Raw genomic sequence first — 27,191 nt, forward strand, 5'->3', positions numbered from 1 at the left:
GATGAGTTAAGGCCATTAGGAGTATCCCCTGTGACTTGGGGATAGAGTCACTGAACTGGGTGAGTGGGACAGTGACATCATAAAGCTATTGGCCATCATCAAACTATTGGGCAGTGGGACAGCAACATCATAAAGACTTTGACGTGATAACTGTTGGCTCCTCTTCAGCTCCCCCTAACGGCTTCATTTCTGTTTTTCTGTGTGCCTTAAGAAGAGCAGTGCTGGTGCATCAGCATTTTTCTTAACATTTTCAGTAAAAATGATTGTATATCAACCCATGGAGCTCAAGGAGCAGGGCTTTGAGCTGATGGAGCTCAAGGAGCAGGGCTTCGAGCCCATGGAGGCTGAGGAGCAGGGCTTCGAGCCCATGGAGGCTGAGGAGCAGGGCTTTGAGCCCATGGAGGTCGAGAAACAGGGGTAGGAGGCAGTGGGGGGGGGGGCAGAAACAGCAACAAGGGCCTGAAGTGATGGAGAGGGAGGAGCACAGGGATGAGGCAATGGGGATGGATTAGAAAAGGGGTGGGCAATGTGTGGCATGGGTGCCCCAAGTGGCAGTGGCAACCTTTGTTTATAGCATATGGCAGACTGGAAAGGGGATGGGACTCTCAGCAGCAGGAAGCAGAAAGCAGAGCAGGCAGGTAGGGAGCAGAGGGTGGGAGGAGAAAGCAGATCTGCAGATAAGGGAAGATGATCACTGTGGCTCTCAGGGAAGGTGCGGGGTATACCTGCCTAACAAGTTGGCCTCCATTGGACTAATACAGGAGGCTTGAACAGGGAAGCTTCACTTTATCTTTTTTCCTCCCCTTAATGGGGGATTGTAAGAGCTTTGCTGCTATGGGCTTTGTGTAGATTCTGGGGTGCTATGCACAGGTATCCCCGTCTAACAGACCCTGTACCCATCCCTTTTTCAAGGGCCTTGCCACAGATCCCCAGCTTGTCCTTGTATGATTTGCCTTCCAAGCCCTTTAACATTTTTTCATCTGCCTCTAGATCCTCTTTAACTAGTGCCACTGACTCCCCACCTTGTGGTATTTGTCTAACCTACATTTCTCTAATTTTTTTTTTCTTCATTACAGTCAACAGTCCAAAGTGTGAATGAAGCAAGAGCTGGGGTCAAGATGCTGCTACAGACCTGCAGAGTCAGTCAAGTCAGCAGGGAACTCAACTGGGCATAACTAGAAGAATCGTATGGGCCCCCAGTGCACCAAGAAAAGGGTCGGGGGAGAGCTCAGGAAAGTGGCAGCCCTCCAGGGGCATGGGATCTTTCACCACAGGCCTGAGGGGAAAGGGGAAGAGTGTAGGGTAGGTGGAGCCCTGCATAAGAACCGGCAACCCAGCCACATGGACTTTTGCCCAAGGAGTGATCCAACCGTCCTAAGAAAACCAAATCATCAAGCTGCGGCGGGTGAGCAAGAGGGTGGGATGAAGGTCAGGTTTATTCCAGCATAGTGATGGCTTGAAATTTTACAAACAGTCACACTGAAGTAGAAAACTGTGTTTAGACTGAAGGAACTGCGCTGCATTTTGCAGTAATCCAAGAGTCTCTGAGTGCCCTAGACAAGACCTTGGTGTGATGGTCACAAGACTCCATAAGGGTCCTATGGAACCTGAGACAGGTCCCAAGGCATCCAAGCAGCCCTATTCAGGGGTGGCCTGCTTGCCTCTTTTAAGGAAGGCCCTCAAAAAAGTGGGTCAAAACAGTCATGCCCCAACCAAGTTTTTCCTGGTGTGACAGGGCCCTGCCCAAGCCACTGACTTATCCAACAGCAGGTGGTCAACGAAAGCTTGGTGGAGGAGAAAAGCATGCTATCCCACTTGATGGGATGCATACCCTGCTGTGCTGGATCACCCCAGGCCCAGATGGCTGGGCTATAATCCAAGTGTTTTGTGTCATGCCAGCTGAAGGAAGTGCACAAATTGTCTCAGAGCTTGGAAGAAGACAGCTAAAAAACAGGCCAAAGAGGGAGGATGGGGAATCCATCAGAACTCCAGAAAGGGGCCTGCACATTTTCCCCACTGCTTCCACAGGTGCCACCAGGCCACAGTCAACAGCCCACACCAGGGCCCCCTTGTGGAGCAGCACAGGTTAGGAGGGGAAGGTAGCAGCCAATGTGGAGAAGCTTGTTGGAAGAATGGCCAGAGAAGCTGTGCAGAGACAGCTGGCTGGCATGGCATGACTGGTAGGGAAGGCTGTAGACAAGGAGTGCCCCAAAGATTGGTGACTGGAGCATAAGACCCCTGCTGAGCCTTTGGGCCAGTCTGAGCTGCATAGCTGCTTGCAAAGGATGCAGGCAAAGGGAGGACCTGTGAACCAGGGCAGACCAGGACCAGGGCAGTAGGGAGTAGTGCCCCAAGGCACCCTGGACTGAGTTTACTACCCCAAGGCACTAGTGCCCTGACCAGCTAATGAGCTTGAGCAATTTAAATTCAGTCACCTGTTCCTGTTTTAATCCTTTTGAAACAAAGCCACAGGAACTGTCCTGAGCAAGCCAGAACTTCACATAACACCTAGAAGGAAAAAAAGCAAGTGGAGGCCAAACTTACTATTGAGATGCAACTGAAACACCTGAATGGAAAAGGGTAGTGTGTATGGGAGGAGGAGCTCCACAGAAGACCAACACAGACTCAACCACATCAAGACCACTGAGTGACCACAGGTGCCTCCCCCTAATTAACCATTCATATGACACAAGTCATGGCTCATGAGGGGAGGAAGGTGCATTGTGGCCAGGTGAACAGGGCATGCACAAAGCCTGTGGGCAGCTTCTCTAGGCTGAACCTGTCACACCCAGCCAAAATGAAATAAAGCTACTTGTATGTTGGAATGTTTGGACTCTGACCCCTGTATTAGATTTAGACTCTGGTATATGGAAAATGACACTACTATATGGGGGATTGGTTGAGGGCCTGCAGGAAAGACCCTATGAAGACAGACTGAGGGACCTGAATCTCTTCAGCCTCTGCAAGAGAAGGCTGAGAGGTGATCTTGTGACTGCCTACAAATTCATCGGGGGGGGGTGGTCAGCAGGGAATAGGGGGCACTCTATTTACCGGGGCGCCCCTCAGGGTTACCAGAAATAACAATTTGTAGACTGAAGGAGAATAGATTTAGATTGGACATAAGGAAGAAATTCTTTATGGTAAGGCTTGCCAAAATATGAAATGGGCTTCCAAGGGAAGTGGTGCTTTCCCCTAACTTGGAGGTGTTCAACAGGAGATTAGACAGACATCTGGCTAGGTTTACTTAATCTAAGTGCTCTTTCCTGCCTGGAGCAGTGGGTCAGACTCGATGATCTACGAGGTCCCTTCTGGCTCTAGAAATCTATGAATCTATAAACTACAAATTGGGTAGAATTGGAATCAGTATTACTGCATCATCAGAAACTCAGCTGTCAGAGATAGGTTTCATCCAAGAGAATGACTACATCATCATCTGGCACAGAACAGCTTCATCAATTTGTTTAGTGTTTGTGCACCTATCCTTCAAGCCAGTGATGAAGATGAAAATATCTTCTACCAACAACTTGAAGAAGAGACTGAGAGAACTCACTAAAATTAGACCATGATATTACTCAGCAACTTCAGTGCAAGAGTTGGGTGTAGTTTTGAGAATTGACCTTGAGAATTGGTATTCTGGGCAAATTCAGAATTGGTAATATGAGTGAAAGTGGTCAGCCAGTGTTAGAACTCTGTGCAAGTTAAAATCTCTGTGTTACCAACTGCTACTTCTCTGGGAAAAATCACAAAAAAGACATCCAGGATCAGGGCATTGACACCAATTAGCTCTAGTACTGACCAGAAGGAGCCACCTGAAATAAATTGTGCATATGAAGTCTTATCACAGTTCAGACTTTGACACTGACCATGCTTTAGTCTGTTGCAAAGTCAGAATCAATGCCGAAATGATCCACCATAGCAAAAACAACCAGTTGTTTTCAGATTGGTGTCAGTCGAACTAAGGCACAGAAAGATGCAAGCTATTCAATGAAGAAGTGAAAGCAAGCTTGCCTAGCAGCTAAATTACAGAGGTGTGGGAAAGCTTAAAAATGACTGTGTACAATGCTGCTAGAACAGCACTTGGCAAAAAATTCAAGAAAAATGCAAACTACTTTGAAGAGCACTCTGAAATCCTTATACCTCTGGGTGAGAAGAAAAGGAGAGCACTAACCATCTACAAGAAATCTCCCAATGCTACAACCTTGACAAAATTGAGAAAGGCTCTAAGAGAAATGCAAAAGGTGACTAGGAGGTCCAGCTGATCTCCACCCCAGCGTGCTGAGGGAATTGGCAGGGGTCATTTTGGGACCCCTGGCACAGCTTTATGAGCACTCATGGTGCTCTGGCTAGGTGCCAGAGGACTGGAAAAGGGCCAATGTGGTCCCCATTTTCAAAAAAGGGAGGAAGGAGAACCCAGGAAACCAATTCTCATTAAAAAACTAGGTGACTGTAGCATTAATGCCCACACAGTGAGATGGGTGGCAAATTGGCTAGGGGGCCACACCCAGAGAGTAGTCGTGGACGGGTCATTTTTGACCTGGAGGGATGTGGGCAGTAGGGTCCCCCAGGGCTTGAACCTCGGGCCCACACTGTTCAACATCATCATCAGCATCTTGGACAAGGGGGTGAAAAGCACCTTGTTCGAATTTGCAGATGACACTAAGATGTGGGGAGAGGTAGGTATGCTAGAACGGAGGGGCAGGCTACAACTAGATCTGGACAGGTTACAGGGGTGGGCAGATGAGAATAGGATGGGATTCAATACTGACAAGTGCAAGGTACTACACCTAAGAAGGAAGAGCCAGCAGCATATCTATAGGCTGGGGAACTCCTTTCTCATCAGCACAAAGGCAGAAAAGGATCTTGGAATCATTATTGATTCCAAGATGAACATGGGCTGCCAATGTGAGGACGTGGTCAAGTAAGGCTAACCGTACCTTGTCCTGCATCCACAGATGCATCACGAGCAGGTCCAAGGAAGTGATCTTCCCCCTCTGTGCGACATTGGTCAAGCCACAGTTGGAGTACTGCATCCAGTTCTGGGCACCGCACTTCAGGAGGGATGTGGACAGCATTGAAAGGGTCCAAAGGAGGGACACTCGCATGGTCAGGGGACAGCAGGCCCTACGAGGAGAGGCTATGGGACCCTGAACCTGTTCAGCCTCCACAAGAGAAGGCTGAGAGGGGATCTAGTGGCCGTCTATAAACTTTCCAAGGGGGACCAGTGGGTAACAGGAGAGTCCCTGTTCCCCTGAGCATTACCAGAAGTAACTAGGAATAATGGTCACAAGTTGATTGAGAGTAGGTTCAGGAAGCAGTTAGGATCTGGAACCAACTTCCAAGGGAAGTGGTGCTCGCTCTTACCCTGGGGGTTTTTAAAAGGAGGCTTGATAGGAATCCTATCAATAGATAGGAACAGTTACTGAGAAATTTCCTGTTTGCAAATGATGCAGCTGTGGTTGCCCACAGTGAATCTTACCTGCAAAATCTCTTGGGCACATTTTCTGTGTCATGCAAGAGGTTCAGGTGACAATTAGTGTCAAGAAGGCTGTGATCATGTATCAAGGACCAGTGCCCAACATCAGCCTGGAGGGTTAATCTTTTCAGTCATCAACAGCTTTTGCTACTTGGGTTCTACGATCAGCAGGAATCTTGTCCTCCAAACTGAACTGACTAACAGGTTCAGCTAAGAATGTCAGGCTATTACAGAAACATGCAACTATCAACTAAGGTGAAGATATGAATCTATGAGAATTGTGTGCTGTCATCCTGCTTAATGGTTCAGAAATGTGGACTACATATACTAGGCTTATCAGGAGACTGAACAGCTTCCATATGATATGCCTGTGCTAGATCCTGAAAATAAATGGGAAGACAAAATGCCACACACGGAGGTGCTGGACCATGCAGGACTGACACACTTAGAAATCACTATCAAAAGGATTAATTTCTGATAGCCCAGACTTGTTAGGAGAATGGGTGGAGACCTTATCCCCAAGAATATTTTGTATAGCAAAACTCAAGATGGCTGTAGAAAGTGGGGTCGCCCTTTACGTGATACGACATGTGCAAAAATTATACAAAAGTTATTCACCATCAACATATAAAGCTGAGAGGAGCCTACAGAATCCTGTCTCATCTGGAGGAAACATCTGGCCCTGGGAGTAGCTCAACATGAAGCGGCTTTGGTTCAGAGGATAGAGCAAAGCGAGAAAGAAGAAAACAGCATGCTGTAAACCTGGACTCCAACTCTGACAACACAGGGATCTGTAAAAATGGTAACAAGCCGTGTCACTCTTACATTGGGCTCATCAGCTACAAGCAGATTCATCAGGCACCTGACAACACCTCTTAGGTGTACGCCCTGATCCAGAGGCTCGATGATTGCCTCTGTATATGAACTGCTGAGTGCTTGGTTAGAGGTGTCTGAGGACAGAGGAAAACAAGGGATCATTCCAGGTTCTTAGCAGACAAATGTTTACATGACCAGGAATGTTGGGAACATATTGGTGGTTGGGGTATGGCAGGAAAGCTATGAATTGACCAAGAAGTTGGAACTCTTGGTATATCCTGAAAGCCAGCTTCTCCATTCAAAGACTTGGGGCTGAGAAGGAATCTTGCACTGCCATTGCTTGTACTAGATCTGATTTTAGGCAGAACAAAACAGAAGGATTGGAACTTTTTAATGCCCCAACTTTCACCAGGAGGAAATAAAGTATTCCCCCAGAATACTGTATTTCTTTGGAAGCAGAGGACCAGATGCTGATTCCACACCAAGTAGAGATTCCTCCTGAACTGGAAGAGGAATGCAGCACCTTTCATCAATTTACTGGTGCTGCCGACGAGACTCTGAGGAAATGTCAAGGTCCTGATAGACAATGTGAAGCATGATATAGAGATGCATCTCTATACCTGTGGAAGGAAACAGGTTCTAGCAAATTCAGATGGCAGATAAATGTTAGCCTAGGATATGGGTTTATTTTTTTGTCACTAAATTAAACTGAGATTCTTTCATAAAACAAATGATTCCCAATGTCATTAAATCTTGCAATGCTGCTGTGTGCAAAGATGGGACAGAAGGAACAGCGGTGCAACTGCTCATCTTTTCTTCCCAGAGAATTCTGTGGCTAGGGCATTCACCTGAGAAGCTGGAGTTCTTGGGGTCTAAGTGGCATAGCTTGTTACAGTTGAGGAAGTAGGTCAATGTGATGACCCATGTGTGAATGTATATGCCCATGTTGACCTGATCCACCTCAACCCCTACCCTCCCTAAGGTGGCAAGTGCAGAAAAGTGCCAAGAGCAGAGTTCTACAGTGCCCTGGGCGGAAGCCCTTTAAAAGACCCTGAGAGGGCCACTGGTTTGGAGTAAAGCTCTAGGTCCATAGCTATATATGTTTGCATTAATTCATCATAAACAGTAAAATTCTCTACAATGAAAAAATTATAAGTTGTTGGGACAGACATGTCCATGTCACACCCATGAATATGTGACACAGGGCAAGCACAAAAGGTTTTCCCATGTTATGATAACTCTATACCAATGGTTCAATATGATGGAATTGTACCGTGTACTTATACAGACATTGTTGATCTAATATATATGTAGTGGTAGATGCATTGTGTGCCTGAATTATGTCAAAATGGCATTCATAAATAGAGGTATTTACAGCATTTCTACAATCATCTACAACAGTATTATATATATCCTTACATATAAAAACAAGTTGGTCCATGCTAGAATGGCTCACATCTACTAATTCTGTAATTCCACCAGTTTCATTAGTTCTGTAATATGCCCATTGGGTCTTTATCTTAGGTTTAAATACTAATCCATTGATTCTTCTCTCAATATATATATATATATATATGAGGATGTATAATTTTTATTCTAGCCTCAATGATAGTGTGAATGTTGTTCTATCAGTGCCTTTTCCTTCGGGCAATATTTTAAATACTCTAACCACCAGTTATGCAGTCTTAACTCAGTCTTTGTGGACACCTTTGTTATTAAATGGCTTATTTCTATGGGGATTATGCCAGAGTGCCCTTTGCGTACAATACCACTTAATACATTTTGTATCCAGGCCTGTGCTTGAGCACACAATAATGCAAGACCAGTATCATTTTGTGACGTTCTAGAGCTCTGATAGCCAGTAATGCTCCAGTTGGTTAATTTTGTGCCAAGCGAGGAGGACTTTGGAATTGTTGACTTCTTGTCTTCCCAATTCAGACAATGAGGTAGTGATAGGGGTACGTAGCTCTCTTAACTGCTGAGCAGCTTTAGACAGCTTATTCATCACCACCTCTGTGTTGGCAGTGTTGATAATTCTGAGTTCTCTACCTATACCACTGAGGACACTTCCTGTGTCTTGGAGCTTCCCGAATGGTCTATCTGGTTCAATGACTTTATTTAACCAACTTTATTTATGGGGAGGGTAGTGATATGCCCCCTGCCTCCCACAGCCCTGCCAGTACCCCACACTCCTGACCTAAAGCCCCTGCCCCTCTAGCCCTGCACTCCCAACCCGCAGCCCCCTGCTCTCTTCCAGCTCTGCTGTCCATGCAGCTCACTTGCACGTGCGCATGTGCGCACACACACACACACGCACACACATGCTCACTCATCTGCCAGAAGCTGCTGGGGGCCCTGCACACAGAGCACATGATTCCCCCAACAGCCAGTCAGCTTCCCTTCTGCTCCCAGTCCCAAGCAAAAGCAGAGGCAAAGCAAAAACCTGGACATTTGCTCGCATTTTAAAAACCCACTGGATGGTGAACAAGAGCCTAAAAAAGAGGACAAGTCTGGGAAAATTCAGACATACAGTAATCGTATGCTGTGGTCAATGATTAATTAGCATTACAAAGAACAAGTCAGTCCTCACTGGACCTGTGACAAGCCCTCTGTATCTGTCATCCTTCATTTACCACCTTTCACAGCATCCTTGTGGGCAACATTGCAAGAAACTGAGGATATGGACAATGAGATAATGGCAAGTATGCATTACTTACACTTGATAAAACCAAGTTCATTGCCAATCAGAAGGGCTTAATTTTTTTACCCGGTACCTAACCCTCACTTTCAGAAAAGGCACAATGGTAAAACTGTACTTATACCAAGAAACACCAATACTTTTCACACCACTCTATCCTGTTATTGTATCATCACTGTCTTTAGAAATAAGATGGGTGCTCAACTCATTTCACCAGCTTAATTAGGATAAGTAGGGCACCAGCCTCAGGTGCTGAATCAGAGGTGGGTGTCACAGCCCATGACACCCAAACTGCAGCAGTGGCCCATGTTATGGGAACTCAGTGCTAAACCAGCAGCAGCCCACACCATCACTACAACTGCAAATGCTATGCCACATTGTATTCTTACCCCCCAGCACTCTGGGATGCTAAAATTTCATGTGATACCTGTTTTGTACAGGGAAAAATTTGTTCCTTTTAAACTGTTTTCTAATGTAAGTGACTCTGTCCTAGATACAGTATGTATCAGTTAAGGGCTGTAGCTTGTGCCTGAGGCAACAGTTGAGTTGCTTCTGGGCAAGTAAGCTGCTGCCTGCAGCCTTTATTGTATCAATGGAGCTTGTGGTATGGAAACACTTCATTAGTTACAGGACTGCATTTACTGAAAATATATCTTTATATAAGTAATAAGCTTACTACTGCCTTTACAAGAGTCTGAGGCCTAGCTTTGTTGCTATTGTAAGGACTGGATCAGTCTTGCATAATGGCTAGGCCACTGGGGAAGGGCAAGGACTAAGCCAAACGCTTTCAGGGGACAGGCATCAGAAAACAAGTTATCAGATGCAAAGAGAAATTCAGGGACCATGTCCAAATCACAGGCTGAGTTGAGCTTCAGGACTTGGGAATCAGATCCTGATGCCAAAGTCAGGATGGGCTGATTTCAGAGCCAGTCAGAGACTAAATTACCAGATCCAAAGGGAACATCCAAAAAACCCCAAAACAGCAAGAATCCAGGAACAAAGCTGAGCGGAATCAGGCATCAGTAAACCAGGGCTATGGGGTCGCATCAGACCTTCAGACTTGTTAGCTGCCTACAGCCTACCACTGCAGTTGGAACTAAATGGGGAGGCTGCTCTCCTGAGCAGCCAAACAGGAGGCCCAGATGGTAGCCAGCTGGTCCATTAGCTGGGCTAGGGCTGCCAGTCTGAACTGCAGACAGGCATGGCTAACTAGGCAATTCACCCAGACCCCTGCTACCTGTTCTGCCACACCAGCGGCTTCCTGCTGCCTTGCCCAGACTGTCTCCTGGGATTCTGGGCTTCCTGGGCACTCTGTTTCCAGAGGACTTACTCTTTTACGCACACTCTGGAGTTTTATTTGGGGCATGTGGCATGCACAAAAATATAGTACTACTAATATAAATTGTTCCTGTCATGTCTGGAAAAATAGATCACTTAAGACCTGAAAAAGTAAAATATTAAAAGCAGCACTATACTCATTTATCTGTCTTCTAGCAAGGGGGAAAATAAAACTGGAAAATAGGTTTCTGATACTTAAACAAAAACTAAGAAAAATAAAGACATTTGGGGAAGTGATCTTAATTCTCAATAAATATATTTTGGGCTTTTTTTCAGAACGCTTTGGAAGTGCTAAGGAAATGTAACGAGAGAATATATTTTTACTGTTGACTGTCAGTTGTTTGTGTCTACAGGAGTAGAAATCTAGGAAACACAAGATCAGTAGGATTACATTTTATCCAGTATATAAACTGAATCTAGATTCAGAAGGCTGGCTGTTGGAGTGTTAACATTTACAGGGTAAGACAACGCTTGTAAACAATGCATCTTCTCTTCATAGCTGCCATATGCTAACTTTACTGCTATGGAAGAGTAGAGGCTGAAATGAGAGCATCTTTTGTGTTGCAGGACAAGGGTTATAGCCTATGAATGCATGAACTGGAAATAGAAGAATGGCAATATTTATAAGTCTGGCAGAAAATACTCTTTTTTTAAAGAAACACAGTGGAGGAGGAGGTGTCACTGATGAGTCATGTAGATTCTGAATTAGCATATGGCTGCATAAAGAAGAGGTTGTTGTAACAGTGTAGCCTTGTACAACTGTTCTTTCTCCATTTTTTGTGCTTGTTGGTTAATAGGTTTGTGACAGAAGGAGCTATTTTCCCCTTGAGATAGAATAAAAAATTCTGGCCCTGGGACTGATCTTATTTTCATACAAGTCAGAGCATAGTTTCAGTGTGTGCCAGATACAGATGTGAAAAATAGCTACGTATTTAACAGGAAGGAAGATTTACATTTCTACTAAATGGAAGAAAAATTCCTTGCCTCTATAAACAATTATTTGTGAAAATACCTTAGTATTGTTTCAGATGCTTTATGTAATGTTTTCTCTGTGTGCACAAAAAAGTGAAATATTTACATAAATAATGGAGAAGCAGAATGGAAAAAGTGGTTCTTAATCAACTATAATCTGGCACAGTTGTACTGAAAATCCATCTTCACAAATTCAAGCTTTGTTTGCATTGTATCAGATGTGAAATAAAACTGTTGAGAGATATTGGCAGTTTAGTGCTGTTTTAAATAGAACAATCATATTATTTGCCATCGTAAGGGAATACATGTATATATTGGAAAACAGGGACAAAAGGAACAGCTGCTGTAACAATAGCATGTTTGGAAAGTGCAGGTCATGCCATGGGGCTACTGCATCTAAATGAGTTGTTTGGAAAGGTGCTTACTGATTACAGTGGGTTTTGAACCAGGCCTACAGTGCCTTACATTCAAGACATGGACTTTTGTAGCATTACAAATGTCCATAACACCTGCCCATGTCTGATTCTGCAAAGTATATGAGAATTTGCCATGGTTTTCAATATGCGCAGGGCCAGGTCCTAGAAGTGTTCTAGAGGTAGGGGTGGATCGAGAGGGGTGCAGTGGTATGGGTGCACTCCCCTTGCTGACTACATGGCAGAAGCAGCATCCAGGGACCTTTTTAAGTCCCTGAAAATTGTAAGAATTCCAGCCTGCCTTCCCCTCTATGCTCCCTCCCTCCCTTGTCCCCTGCTGCTGCGGTCCCAACCCTCCCAGGGAAGAGGGGAGCTCCTGTCCTGCTCCATCTGGGCTGTGCAGGAGCTGGGCTCAGCCCAGGACAGCAGTAGTGGTGGGTGGGCAGGCAAATTCCCCCTCCCTGTTCAGTCACTCCAGGTGTTCCTTACTCACCTGGGTGAAGGTGAGGGGAGGGGGAACCTGACTGCTGCTGCTCCTATCATGGGCTGAGCCCAGCACCTACACAGCCCAGCTGGAGCAACTCGAGCTCCCAGGACAGCAGGAGTAGCAGGTGGGAGAATATGAGAAAGAGCTGTGCCTCTGAGTAGCAAGGCAAAGCGGGGAATGCTTGCTGCTTTAGGGATGTAAATTCCCCAGCTGCTGCTCCCGTGGAGTGGTTTGACTGTTCTGGTGTGGGGAGGGGGAGGAGGAGGTGGTGGTGGTGGTGGTGGCGGCGGAGAAGGTTGGAAGTTCAACCACCCCTGCAGTGTAAGTTGCTGCTCCTATGTGCCCCTTTTTGTAAAATTCTGAATCCGCTTTTGTCTATGAGCATTAACAAAAGTTCACAAAGCTGCTTGAAAACATGGAAGTATTACACTTTTATTTATATAGCATATTTTATTAGTATTATACCCAGCTTTTCAGATGAACTTTATACAAATGGGTGGTCATAGCATCTCTGGATCTGAGGGTGTCAGCTGAATTTGAAGCTGATCCCCTTCCTTTTATGGCAGTCTAACTGTGGTGAGTTATGAGGACTATGGCGTTAGACAATCCCTGTTCCATGGCATGGCCCCTTGAATGTTCCTGGAGCTTTGGAATACCTGAGGGCCCAGGAAATACAAGTGGCAGATACTGAAGGGGAGAAGGTGGTCCTGCAGTATTAGTTGGTGTTTGAAGGCATTGAGAAACCTGTGCTACTGTTTCTTTAAGGGCTTGGGAGCAAAGCTTTATGGTGAATGGGGAGAAACTAATACTTTAATCCGGTACCAACACAGAAAGCTCTTGTAGTAAGTAACGTGTAGGACCCAAAGCAGAAAACAAGCTGATCTTTATTGCTGAGAACATTTTGTCTAATAGATAACTTACTGTTTGGAAGCACTATTCACTCTCAAAATTTTTCCTTGGAAATCAGCAATCTGGCATATAATGGACAGATATGGGCTTTTATTATTTGAGTTTTGAAAAAGCATTGATTTCTAAAAGGCACATTTTTGTCAGTGTCGCAGTACGCTCCCATGTCCTACTCCTAGGGAGTTGTGAACTTAAGGGGGGGAAGTGTGTCGCAGGGCACTGAAGTGCCCACTCCTAGGGAAAGGTACAGGTGCCGGTTGCCGGGGCAACCACAGTCGGTCAGCTGACTGGAAGGGGGCAGGGCCTGGCCTATATAAACAGCCTAGGCAGTTCTCTACTAACATTTAGGGGAGGAGGAGCTCTGCTGGAGTAGGCAGCTTGATGGCCTGAATCAGCTTCAGCTTGAGGATTGGGAGGAGAAAGCCCTGGTAGGATTTTGAACGATGGCTAGCCAGAGGGCTTAGAAACTGTGTTTTAGCCAGATGGCTTGGAGTTTGTTGTAGCCCAGGGGCTTGAGTTTTCTGTTGGTAGCTGTTACACCGGAGGACTGGGTAAGCCTGTTGGGGTTGGAGGAGGCCTCCTGGGAGCTCCTCAGTAGTGGGGGGGTTCCTGGTGCCAGAGAGGGTGCTGCGTTTTGGGGGTGTATAGACCCTGGCCCCAGTAGGGCAGTGTTGTGTGGGGGGAAGCCCCAGTGCAGGCGAGCGCACAGGCAAGGAGCCCCAGTGCGGGCAAGCGACCTGAGAAGGCAGGTCTGGGGCCAGGCACGGCAACGGCCACCTGAGCCTTGGTCAGGTTTGTAGACCTGAGGAGGGGGTGTGCTGACCCCAGCCCCGAGAAGGGGCACAGTGCACTGGGGGACAGGTATGGCTATGGCCACCTGAGCCCCAATTGTGAGGAGTACCAGAGTGGGCACTGGTGAGAAGCTCCAGGGAGGGTGCACAGAGGAATAGAAGCCCCAGGGAGGGGAATTTGGGGGCCAGGCACAGCTACGGCCACCTGAGTCCCGATTGCGAGACAAGGCCCCAGTGCAGGCAGGGAGCATGAGGCAGGAACCCAGTGCGGGTGGGATTGTAAGAGGGAGCCCCAGTGTGGGCACAGCCGTGAGACAGGCCAGAGAGCGTCTGCGGGGAGTGCGGAGAAAGGCCCCAGTGGGGCGACTAAGATGAGCCCAGAGGACGTCCATGGGGGCACGGGCTATGACAAGGGGGCGCCATGAGGACACAGCAAAGCGGTTCGACTAGACGACGTCCGGTACATCTGCGAGGCTTGGGGCGTGGTATTAAGGGTGGTAGGAGCCACGTGTAGCCCTTGAGGCTTTAATTCACAGGGTCCGCTAAGACGGGACACAAACTGGGATACATCAGGGTACCGTGTCCAAGGGGGAAAAAGGCAGCCTCCCTTAATACTTTTGTCATCAAAGACATGGTGGACGAGAATGAGGGTGCGTGGACACCCATTTGGCACGGTAGGGGGCACTAGGAGGGATCACGGCCGCTCATAGGCCCCCTCCCCGTGACAGTCAGAAAGAATTGCTTTTCATATGGAAGAAAACTTGACTGTCAAGCATGGACATCACAGCTTATTAAAGAGTTAGAACTCTTAATTAGAAAAGCAACCAACATTTTCTTCCTTTTAAAAAGATATTCTCAGTAGGTTCCTTGTTTCCTGTGATAGTTATGAATTTTTTTCTAAATTTGAATCTAAATTTCAGTAGGCACTTAGTCATTTGACCTTGTGCTGTTATTGTTTTTTCACTTAAAAAGCTCTTCACAAAGCCAGCGATTTACCTTATGTACTAGTAAAGGGTAATTGTATCCCCTCTCAATCTCCATTTCACTGGACTAACATGACTAATTACACCTCTAAATTTAACCAGCCAAGCTCTTTCATAAGACAAGGTCTCCATTCCTTTACCCATTTTCATGGCTTTTCTTTAAACTTGTTCCAATTGAAGTTACACTTTTTTCTGAGCACTGATGACACAGTCATCTAAATGGGGCCTTACTAAGGCCTTGTACAGTGGTGCTAGCATATCCTTGTCTCTACTGCATATACCCTGCCTAATCTTCCATCAGATGTGAGACTGACTTCAACAGTAGGCTCAAGGCATTAATTGCCTGGATCACTCTCCTTTTTTTTTTTTTTTTTTTTTTACAGATAATACGTTTGTTGTTCTCTTTAGGCACTCTCCTTGAATTGACACGTTGTTAAAACCCATCCTAGAAGAGTTTCTGTTCTGTATACCAATTCTTTCCATATTCTAGGATAGAGATTATTTGGGTCCCCTGATTCTGTGATGGCAAGCAGTGTGAGTTTTCCTTCCCCCTAAGGATAGGTATATATTTATGTCCTCCTTGCCATGTTCACTAGTATCCTCTGTATCCTTCATCTCGACTGAAGACTGAGGCAAAGTATTTGTCCAGTTCTTTTGGGCCATGCCTAGGTTTATCCTTGATCTCAATCACTGTTTCAACATAGTGACCCCAGTAAATCCCTCCCCATTGTCTTTTTTTATTTACTGCTATATCACTAAAGAAGTTTTTGCTACACGTTTTCATTTTTATTGCAAGATTGAGCTCAGCTAGGTCTTTGGCTATTTTTTTTTCTCAGTTTCTGCATTTCTTGAACACAGATATTTTTTTTTTTCCTTTCTACCTGATCAGTCCCATTTTTCATTGCATGTATATCTTCTGCTTATTCTCAATGGCCTCCTTGAGGTTCCTGAGATCTATGGAGGACTGTAGTCCTTCCCTATTTTTTTTTTTTCTTTTTGCATGGGAAGCAAGCCTTAGGCAGTGTTTGTACTTTTGCCTTTAAAATAGTTTCATGCTGCTTCCACCTCTTTAACTCTTGAATTCAATCAAACTCCTTACCTAATTATCTTAGTTTCTCAAAGTTAGTCCTTCTGAAGTGCAAGAACCTTGTTACAGACCTCTTGCAGTTTTACTCTACAGAGTCAGGATGTGGTCACTTGCTCCGATTTTCCACCAGTTCTACAAGATACTCCCCACTAGTAAAACAAAATCCAGTGTAGCTTTGTTTCTCACTGCCACAGGGACCATAGGATAGAAATAGCTATTAGCTAGCTTGTCTAGAAAGATCTGCGCCATGATATATATCCTTCATGTGGTGTTTGTTACCCAGTCTACATTGAAGACACTGAAGTTTTCCTTAATCATAGTTTCCACTATTACAATATTCAGTTATACAAGTGCCATGCAGGAATGGCAGCAATGGAGCTATGTCTTATTATATTGGTGCACTTACATCTGAACACACCCAAAAAAAGAGGTAAGAGGTATTGTTTCTGCAGGGGGGGCCTCTTTATCAGAACAAGAGAGATCAGGCTTGCAATCTCTTTCCAGCTTTGCAGTTTCTTGGTTCGAAGACTGTTAGAATGATTCATGTAGAGAGCAAAAATAACTGTTTAACAATTTTTCAGTCCCTGTCATGCGGCTACAGTGGAACTGCAGCCAGTCTCTAGGTACCTATGTAAGCACATGGGCTTTTTTTTCTTTAGTAAAGAGTTTTAGTTTTTTTCTTTTCTCTCTTCTCATCTTTTTTCCTCTCTTTTTCTTCTCTATCTGCTCTTTCATTCTCTTTTTTCTTATCCTGTATTGCACCTTGTTGCCAGAGTTCACCCCCTGCCACAAATAAAACCTTTGCAAAGCCCTGACTGCTCTGTAAAGTTGATTCTTTGCTGCGCTCTGTTAAGCGAGACCAAGGAAGGAAGAAGGAACCCCCCCACACTTCTCTCACTCTCTTTCTTTTATCTGGTCTCTTTCTTGCTCTCTCTCTTTTCTCTTCTGTGTCCACTTTCTCTTCCTCTCTCTTTTCTTTTTTTATCATATATAATACCTTTCTCTTTTAAAGAAAATGTTTCATGTTCCAAGCCAAATCAGTTCCAAATCCATGAGTCAGTTAAGAACCATAAGTGGCCCTATTACTGGCAAACATCTTCCACGCCCACCTAGGACTTCATATGTTTTCAAATCCTTTGGCAGGCATCCCACATGCAGGCCCAAGCCTGGCAACTGTGCCACTGCCACCTGCGGGAGCTCGTTGTGCCCCACCCCAGCCTCTGGGGCCATGTGGTGTTCATGGCGGGTACTACCCCATGCCAGGAAAGTGGTTAGCCCCCGGTGCGACTTGGAAAACCTCCTTAGTGGTCAGGGATTTCACCTGCCAGGTTGTTTGTTTTTCTTAAAGAAAATTTTCATGTTCCAAGCCAAATCAAGTCCAAATCCATGAGTCAGTGCAGAACCATAAGTGGCCTTACAACTGGCAAACATCCCTCCACCCCCACCAGGGGCTTCAGATATTTTCAGTCTTTTAGCAGGCATCCTACTGCAGGCCCAAACCCAGAGGCTTGGGGTTCAGATGCCCCAGGTTTCGCCTGCTCTTGGCCATACGGCCACAGGAACAACCAAGGGAGGAGCCTCCCATTTCTGTAAAGTGGACTTTAAGCCCCAACACCTCAGCAGAAGAGCAGTTGTCCCTTCAAAACTGCCTTCATGGACCCAGATACATGGTGGGTTTTTTATTATTATTTATTTGTGTCCACGGCCAAATTAGCCAAAACTAATTCCAAATCCAAGTGCCCAGAACCATAAGCAGCCCTACTACCAGCAAACCCACACCTGGGGCTTCAGATGTTTCCAAAAACCTTTGGCAGGCATGCTACTTGCAGGCCCAAGCCCAGAGGCTTGGGGTTCAGATGCCCCCGAGTTTTGCTTGCCCTCAGCGGGAGCAACCATTTCCATAAGCTGAGCTTAAAGCCACTGCACCAATGGGCCACACTTCAGGAAAACAGCCTTCTTGGACACGGATGGATGGTATTGCCCCTGCCAGCTTAAGAAGCCACTCTGATTGTCCCGTGCCTTCAAGAGATCCAGACGCATGGTGTTTGCCTCTTTACCCTCTGCCATGAAATAAAACTGTGGCGAAGTCCTGGCCGCTCTTTAAACCCCGTTGTTTGCCGCACCCTGTTCCTCAAGAGCGAGGGAGGGGGAAAGGAAGAAGGAAACGCTCTCTTCAGTCAGTCCCGGCCCAGCGCTCCCAGCCGGGCAGGGTGGAGGAGCGCAGCTCCCAACGCTCGCGGGCTGGAAGGAACCCCGCGGCTGGGCGGGCTCCTCTTCGCGCGCTGATTGGCTGGCGGCGCCGATAAAGCCCAGGAGCTGAGGCTGCGGCCGGCAGACGGCGGGGGTGCCCCGGGGTGAGTGGCGCTGTCATGCACGTGGCGGCCCTCACCCCGGAGCGCTTGCGGCGGCTGCTGCGGGCCCACAACGTGACGCGGGAGCAGTTTATCGCCCTGTACGGGCTGCGGCCGCTGGTGTCCGCCCCCGAGCTGCCCGGCCGCGCCAAGCTGGCCGTAGGGCTCTTGTGCGGCCTCATCTGCGCCCTGGCGCTGGCGGGCAACGGGCTGATGCTTTACGTGCTGAGCCGCCGCCGCGCCCTGCGCAGCGCCACCAACATCTTTCTGGGCTCCTTGGCGCTCAGCGACCTGCTCATCGCCCTCTTCTGCGTGCCCGGCACCCTGCTGCAGAGCCTCGCCTCCAGCTGGCCCGGCGGTGAGTGCCTCCGTGGCCCCCCGGGGCCGGGGCGCGAGCAAGGGTTCAAAGCGGCCACTCATTTTGGAGGCAGCTCATTGATGCCCAGCTTAAGTCATGCTTGGAGAGTCTTCATCCATGTGAGGGTGTACGCTTGTTCTTGGGGAGGGGGTTGCTGTCAACACTTTCTCACGAGGGCTTGTCTCAAAATTTTAAAAAGGAAAATAAATAAATAAAAGGCTTCAACTTGGATGATCAAGTCCTTGCTCACTTGCTTGCCGGCGACTTAGTGAGCAATATAAAGTAAGGAACAAGGAGGCAGATTTGCATGCTTGTTTGCATCTTTTTCAGTGTCTGATAAATATGATAATGTTGAGTTTCCAGTATGCTAGCTTCGTATTTAAGATCTGATAATGCTGGGGAGTGTCTGTCTGTGCACCCTCCCTCCCTCTGCTGTGTGTGGCTCCATCCCATGTTGTGAGCAGTGAGAGCAGGGGCCAGGGGCTTGCTGGAGGTGCTCAGAAGAGTTGGGGCAGCCCCGAGGCATGGGGTGTTTCCAGGCTTTTGGACTGTACTGGTTGCTCCCCCCAGCCTTTTATTTTTTCCTCCTGCTACATGTGTTGGGAGGGGGCTTAAGCTTCAGCTAGGGCTGAGGATTGCAGCTGGCCTGTGCGGATGCTCCTGCTGGGAGCAGAGCTGAAGGTTCCTAGCTAGAGGGTCTTGCTCCAGGTCAGACTGATTGCCAGAATTTGGGTCAGGGAGGAATTCTTACCCCATTGGTCAGACTGGTACAGACTGGGGGAAGGGGAGGTTTTGCGTAGGGTGTTGCCCTCTCCAGTGTACCTTCTCTGTGCCTTCCTTCTTCCTCTTAGACCTCTTGAACACATTGAGGATGTTTCACAGAAGCAGTATGTGAGCTGCCAGGTCCCCTGTTTTGCCTGTGGCAGCCCAGGGTGTTAGGTTGTTGTCAGGGTTGACAGCAGTCTCATGTAGAGTTTAGATGGCTATGGGATGGCTTGGATAGGGACGATCCTGCCTTGGGCAAGGGGTTGGACTAGATCAGTAGTTCTCAACCTCCTTGGTTGTTTTTTGGGTTTTTTTGTGTGTGTGTACCAGGACCCATTTGTAAACACTGATGGCCAGCCCTGATCCAGTAAGTAGAAGACAACCCCCTGGTCCTGCTGGGGCCCCTCACTCCCCACCCACTGCCCTGTGCTGCTAGGCTCCCGGGGGTGGGGGACTGTCTGGGAATGGGGGGCTCTCAAGCAGCTTCTTGCAGGCTGGAACCCAGCCAGCCTGCAAGGGAAAAGCCATGTTTCTAAAAGAAAATCCACTTTTAAAGCTTGTTCATGACCCCTTTTGTATATTCTTGCAATCCATGGGCTGAGAAATGCTGGACTAGATGACCTCTGGAGGTCTCATCCAGCCATATTTCTCTCTGACTCCTAGGGATGAAGCTGAAGTTGGTTCCTTAGTCCCAGTTCCTTGGGGTGACTCAAAAAACATTTTGCTCCATCATCCCAGCCTAATCTCAGCGCCTTATTCAGGGCTGTGCACTTGATGCAAGATATTTTTATTAGGAAATAGAATTTCATCAAAAATATATAACTGTTGAGCAAGGCTAACATGCAGACTTTAGTTGTGTAAAGATTAGCTCTGAATAAGAGCTGGGAGCCAGGAATCAGGAACCAACTTCAGCCTTATTTCCTAGGGGCACCTGAAAAGTGTTCTGCTTGTCAGGAGAAAAAGGGGGGGAGGGAGTGGTTAGGCATGACACTTGTGGCTGAGTTGTAACACAAACATCTGGGGAAGCAGGAAGGGGATTGAGGATGTTTTGCCTTAGGGCCTTGTTGCACCTTAACTGTTCTTAAGTTCATATATTTAGCTGAATACTTGGGATCCTGAGAAGTCTGTATATGTGGTCCCCTGTGTTCCTATTATAGTCCATACTATTCAAGATGATGTCCTTTGAAACAATTTAAGGATAGAAAATAGTGTCAGTAGTATTTCCCAGCTTACCCTAAGGGCCCTGTTACCTTACACTATGAGCTGCACAGATGTTGATCAGTATTAGTGCTAGCTTGAGTTTTGGAGTAGCTGCATGTTCAGCCCAGCAGGGGCCTGGAAGAATAAAAGGTAAGCATCCTCACCTGCCCCATTTCAGCTCCCTTCCTGCCCCTGGGGTCCTCTCCTACCCTCCCTACTCCCCAACACCTGCTCCCTTACTTATGGTTGTCTATGCTGTCTGTTCCAGGGGAGCAGGCAGGAAGGCAGGGGTTAACCTGTTTCCCTGGCCCTGACACTGTAGGACCACTGCTCTTCTGCAGGTTGAGCCTGCCCAGAGAACTGCAGTGTGGGTAGGGAGGCTATCCCTTCCCTACCTGCTCTCCCAGGCTTCAGTGCAAGCAGCCTAAGCTGGGTGCAGGGGAAGTGAGCTCTATCCAGACCAATGTGGGAGGTGCAGTGGGAGGGGGTGTTTACATTAAGGTGTAGCCTAGAGGAGTTGCACCTTAGTGCAACATGAGCTGGGTAGCCTGGATCAGAGAGAATCCTGCCCTAACAAGTGCTTAAAACTAGCTTCAAGGGTTAAGTGTACAGACAATCCAGGGATTCAGAGCTCCAGGAACTGCCCAAAGTTAGGATGCAACAGGGCCCTTGGTAACCACTAAGGGTTTCTTTTCAAAGCAGCCTGCAGAGTACAGAAGACTCGCTATTCCCTGGGTCAGATCCATAGGTTCATATTGCCTAGTGTCCTGTGTCATCCTGACCCTGGCAAACACCTACGTAGAGCCCCTTCATAGTCTCCTCCAGAACCTCCTGCTGAGGCATAAACTCCCCACACCTACGTTTTATGCACTCCCTGTCTGTGGCCCACTGAGTCCCCAGGACTTCCTAGTCAACCTTCTCCTAGCTAAGTTAGCAATCAGCCTGAGCAGGAGGGAGGCCCTGGCATGGAGGACCCCTGGGGACTGTAGGGCCACTCTCTTGTCCTTTGTCTTTTCATGTCTGTGGACAGTTTCACCAGGCAGCATCCACTGGCTCCTTGGAAACATTGGAGGGTCAGTGAGCACTGACTTGTGTGTTCTACTCCATGTCCATCCTTGGAGCACTTATTTTAAACCTGTGACCTCCTGTTCCTGTTTTCTCTTTAGTTGTTTCCTGAACTCACTTGATGTGTCCTCACTGGCCTACCTGCTAAGGGAGGCTTAGTTCTTCCTTGGGGGGCCCAAGGCCATGATCCACTAAGCACATCAAAAGGTTTCTGTTATCTTGTGGATACTGAAAGGCAAATTAAATGGGATACAACCAGGGTTTCCCCTTTGGCTCCCCCCACCCTTTCCCTGCTTTACCTTTTGGTTTCCAAATTTCTACCTATTTACATTCTCACTGATATCCTCTCACACTTCTAGCTTCTCACATTCCTTAAAGTCTCAGACCAGCAGAGACTCCCTATGCCTGAAGAAGGGCGAGTGCACCCAAAAGCTTGCTGAGAACTTTTTTCCAACTATTCAGTTGGTCTAACACAGGGGTTGTCGACCAGGGGTACATGTACCCTGGGGGTACTCGAAGGCCCTAGGACAGGTGTAGGCAACATTTTTTGTCCGGAGCTCTGAAAAAACCACAATGTCTACCTTGGAAGGTGCCAGAGTGCTGACATGCCGGAGCCCAGAGCAGCTGTTTGCAGCCTCCCAGCTGCAGCTGGCCCAAGAGCCTGGACTGCTTGCAGCAGGGCTTGTAGCCTCCCAGCTGCCTGCTGGGAGCAGCCTGGGCTCTGTGGCTGGTAGCAGCTGCTTAGAGCTTAGACTGGTGGTGGTGTGCCGAGCAAAACTGCCTCTTGTGCCATGCTCGGCACATGTGCCGGGGCTTGCTGACTCCTGCCCTAAGAGGTATGTGCAGACTGGCGGGGTGGATCGCTGCCAGACTATCCTGTGCTGCTGCACAGGTGCTGCCCGCCCAGCGGGACACAGGGTGTGAGGGAAGCTTGCATGTGGCGGCTGCCACCGTTCCACGGCCAGCCATGAACTACCCTCTTTCCCCCTCCTTCCCCCCCCCTTGTGTCCAGCCTCCAGGAGTACGCTGATCCAAAAAGGTTGAAACCCCTGGTCTAATAAAAGATCACAAGTGCTCAAAGAACCTTGCTACAGTATTGAACTGGCTCTTTTGCCACTACTCTGCAGTGGAGAAAGTTACCTGAAAACCTGTATTAGGCAATATAAATACCATGTACTGTATTAGAAGGTAGAAGCAAACAGAATTAGGGTACACTTCGGATAAGAAATAATGCAAATACCCAGCCATTTTGAACATCAGTGTTATAGCCTCATTTATTACTTGCAAAGAGCAAGAAGAAAAGGGATTTCAGAATTGGCACCAGAATTACCATAACCATCAAGATGCTGTATCAGAAAATAGAATAGTATTTTTTTAAGAGTCAAGGTGAATGAGAAGATGAGGGAGAAGTATATAGATTAATAAATAATAATGCATTGAAGTAAATCTGATGCATCTGTTTGTCCTCTGACTGAAACTTAAAGGTAATGGTTTTAAAACTGCAAAAAAATACACTTCATATTGAACTAACTTGTGGAGCTCATTGTTAAGAGTTTTACATGAGTTAAGGTATATACAAGAATCCCAACCAAATTCTTTCTTTCTCTTTCTCACCCCCTGTTACTATTGAAGACTCTATTGAAGACTCCCTCAAAACAAATGAAAGATGATTGGTGCCTTTCTGCACCTGGTCAATGTGGGAAGACCATATATCTACTTCTTTCTACTTTGTCATACAAAGTACAGAGGTCTGAAAGCATTATCTGAGAGTAAATAATGGATTACAGTAGTAGTGTTAAGAATTGTGCATGTTTACTGTACATATTACTTAAGTTTGATCCTGTTATCATTACCTACTAAACAGCAATTAAGTCAATGGTGGTCCTCCCCTTTTCCCCCAAACTCCCCCCCAGTTACCCAGTAGACAAATATGACACCATGTTAGATGCAGGTCAGGCTTCTGAAACTCGGTTTTATGGTTTGAATTTGTTACTTCTTTCTATAAATCACCTTCAGAGTAAAGTAGAGCTTAAGGAGGACACAACAAATGTCAACTTAAATGGAGTCAAAAGAGTATTCTGGAGTATGCCACAGCTTGAATCTACCATAGTAGCTTGGGTGTTAGGATCCAGAGATAAGTTAGTAGTGCTTTGAGTGTCAGGACCAAAGTTTTCTGAAAGTGATGTTTTTTACTTTGGAATTGTTAATACTAAACTAGGCCTTACTCCCTCATCCATAGACTTCCACAGCTAAACATGATTCCTGAAGCATCAGAAGATTAGAATGAAAAGTGATAGTGACTCATTGGTTTGTGAGTCAAGTTGTGCTGTTCCTAGTCTCAAACTGCATAGTTAGTTTCCTTGCTTCATGTTATCACCAGCAGAGGGCACATGTTTCAGTGTGACCCAAGTGCAAAGAGTTGAATTTATTAATGAATAAACAAAAAATTGCAACATATGATAATGGCTGACTTAATCCTTCCCATCTCGGGCAGTTTTAACTTGCACTCTGATAATGGACTAAGTCTGGCTTTTACCAATGAGAAGAAATTATGAGAAATTTCCTTAAGGAAAGATTTCAGGAAACACCCATTCCATTATGAAAAAAAGACATTTGGCAACTTAAAATTCTTGTTAGAATGCAGTCTTCAGGTGGCTATTCCTAGCACTGTGTTCAGTACTCACTTTGTGTGCACTGATACAGCTGTGTGCACTCATGCAAAGTGTATGGGGACCATAGGTGGATTAATGCCCAGGCCAGGTGGGCAGTAACCCTGGGGTCCTTGAGGAAATGGGGGCTCCGGGAGAGAGAGGCAGGCATTGTGGGTGGCGTGCATATGCAGGCTGGCCTTGGGTATTGCTGGCAAGCCAGTCAGAGAGGAGGAACAGAGCAACCCAGCAGAGCTGCACAGAGGCAGGTTTGTGGGAGGGAAAATGGGAAACAAGGGTACAAAATGAAGCTGCCTGGTGAGGGAGGGGGTAGGACTGGGACCTGGGTAGCGGGGGTTGGGGCCGTGGCACTGCCGAGCCCCAGCCAGGACAGTGCATGCCTGGGACAAGGACCAGGGCAGAGGCAGGGGCAGCTGGCTTGTCCAGGGGACCAGAGGGGGTGGGGGGGAGGAGGGATAGTTCCCTGTTGCTGCATGTACCCTGGGTCAGGGGAGGCATGGGGAGGCATGTGCCCCCCAGACTTGTACATGGGGCAGAAGCAGGTTGCATGCTGTTTGCTCTAGTCTGTGCCTGCTTCCTTTGCCAGGGGCCTGGATCCCTTCCCTGTCTTGCTGGGCAGGGTGTAGGGCCCCAGGGCAAGGGAGACCTAAGAAAATACTAGTCCAAGCAGTTAGGCAAATTCATTTTAAAAGCTCCATATCTGAAGCTAGGCTCCTAAGTGAATGGGGATGTTTAGCGTACTTGAAAAATCTTCAGGATGCTTACCTAGATATCCAAAGCCTTTACAGCCTGCTTTTAGGTCTCTGTTTTTTTTTAAAAGTGTACATCTGTGTTGTTTTTAAACACGTGGCCCTAAATTTAGGCTTTAAAGACTGGAAGTATCTGCAGTTGGTGTGTGTTCTTCCTGGATGGAATGACTAGTAAAGAAGCCAGAAACTGGTATGCACACAAGAAATCCAGTCAGCGAAAAAGTAAATTGAGGAGTCAGTGGGAGAGAGACTGGGGAGGTGGGAAAGATGAAAGTAGTAGGTAAATAATGGAGAGGTATCTGGGGAGTAGGTATCAGGCAGGTTATAGTGTGTCATAAATCTATTGTCTATATTTAGTCCATATTATTTTTTTTGTTTGTTTTAATATCTAGTAGATTGATGAACTGAAGTTCATGGGCTCATCTATGAAGGGTGTTTTGTAAATTCCCTTTGAGGATTAGAACTGAGAGATTGTAGAGAGAGTGGTTGTCTTGTGCAAAATGTGCTCCCACAGATAGTTGGATACTCTTGTCTTTGATAGATTCTCGGCGTGCGTACAGTCTGGTGTGCAGTTGTTGTTTGGTTTCTCCTACATATTTTCCATCAGAACATTTAGTGCAATGGATGAGATACAGCTGCAGCTCCAGAAACGTAGTGTAGGATCCAAGAATGCTGATGGTTCTCTTGTGGGGTGTAGGAATTGTGAGGGTAGTGGAGATATGTTGGCAGATTTTGCATGTCTTGTCATGGTATGGTTTGGATCCATTTGGTGTGTTTTGGGCTGTAGGAAGTTTGCTTCTGGTGATGAGGTTAGTGAGGTTTGGTGCTTGCTCGAAGGCTAGGATGGATGGTTCTGGAAAGCTCTCTTTAAGAATAGGGCCTCCTAGTCTGAGTTACAATTGTTTGAGGATTTTCCGTATAGGTTCAAGGGAAGGGTGATATGTCCTAACCAGCAGTGTGCGATTCATGGAGGTTTCTGTACTGCAGCAATTCTTCACATGATATCAGGGTGGGTCTTTCATGTTCGTTCGTTTGTTCGTTCGTTCTCTCTCTCTCTCCTTGTTGAGTGAAAGCCTTTTTAAGATTTATGAAGTAGCAATCCAAGGTGTTTTTCCTCAATGCAGATGTGGTAGTATCTGAGGGCTTAGCTGTATATCACAGCTTTCTTGGTGTGTTTAGGGTGATTGCTGGTTCTGTGCAGATATGTATGTTGGTCTGTGGATTTCTTGTATAATGTGGTCTGTATTTTACCATTTTGGATACTGATCGTCACGTCTAAAAAGGAGATGTTGGTGCTGCAGTATTCAAGAGGTAGTTGGATGGATGGGTGATGATTGTTGGCTGTACAGGAGGCACAGGGCAAGAAGGAAAGGTGGGGGTGTGGCGCTCTACATTAAGAAGGAATGCACATCCTCATCAAGTAGCAGAGTCAGAGGAGGGGCACATTGAAGTGCTCTGAGTTAGAATACAAGGCAGTCAAGGGGAAAGAGATTTAATGGTGGGGGTCTCCTACAGACCACCCAACCAAGGGGAAGAGCTAGACTAGGCATTCTTAAGTTGTCTCACAGAGGTAGTTGGGTCAAAGGACGTGGCCATCATGGGTGACCTGAACTTTCCAGACATCTGCTGGGAAGAGGAGTTAGCCAGGTCTGACCACTCACATACGTTCCTAGCCAAAATGCAGGACCTCCATCTAACCCAGGAGGTGCACAGCCCCACCAGGGGAGATGCTTTGTTGGACCTGGTGCTGGCCACAAGTGACTACCTGGTGAGGGAGCTGTGGGTGCTCGACCACCTGGGTGGCAGTGATCATCGCCTGCTGGAATTCACCATCCAGTGCAAGGTGGCAAAGGCCTGCAGCAAGGCAGCAGCCCTAGATTTCAGGAGGGTGGACTTCAATGAGCTAAGGAGAATAGTCGGGGAAGCATTGAGGTCCCAGAGGGGAGGGGAGACAGGTGTCGAAGAAGAATGGTCGCTCCTTAAGGAGATGATTGTCTAAGCCCAGAAGGAGGTAATTCCAACACGGATCAAAGGGGGCAGGAGGGTGCAAAAGCCCCCATGGCTCACCAA

General features: G+C 47.0%; 1 protein-coding gene across 1 annotated transcript in view; it reads left to right on the forward strand.

The window, feature by feature from the left end:
- The first annotated feature begins 18,124 nt into the window (after positions 1 to 18,124).
- QRFPR (pyroglutamylated RFamide peptide receptor) overlaps positions 18,125 to 27,191 on the forward strand; it is a 49,816-nt gene continuing 40,749 nt past the window's right edge. The window contains exon 1 of the mRNA XM_090036614.1: positions 18,125 to 18,673. Coding sequence (XP_089892740.1) covers positions 18,334 to 18,673 — 340 coding nt within the window. The 5' untranslated portion in view covers positions 18,125 to 18,333. The remainder of the gene's footprint in view (positions 18,674 to 27,191) is intronic.

Source organism: Crocodylus siamensis, chromosome 2 (genome assembly GCF_052110815.1).
Source record: "Crocodylus siamensis isolate JL-2025a chromosome 2, ASM5211081v1, whole genome shotgun sequence".
Taxonomy (NCBI): Eukaryota; Metazoa; Chordata; order Crocodylia; family Crocodylidae; genus Crocodylus; species Crocodylus siamensis.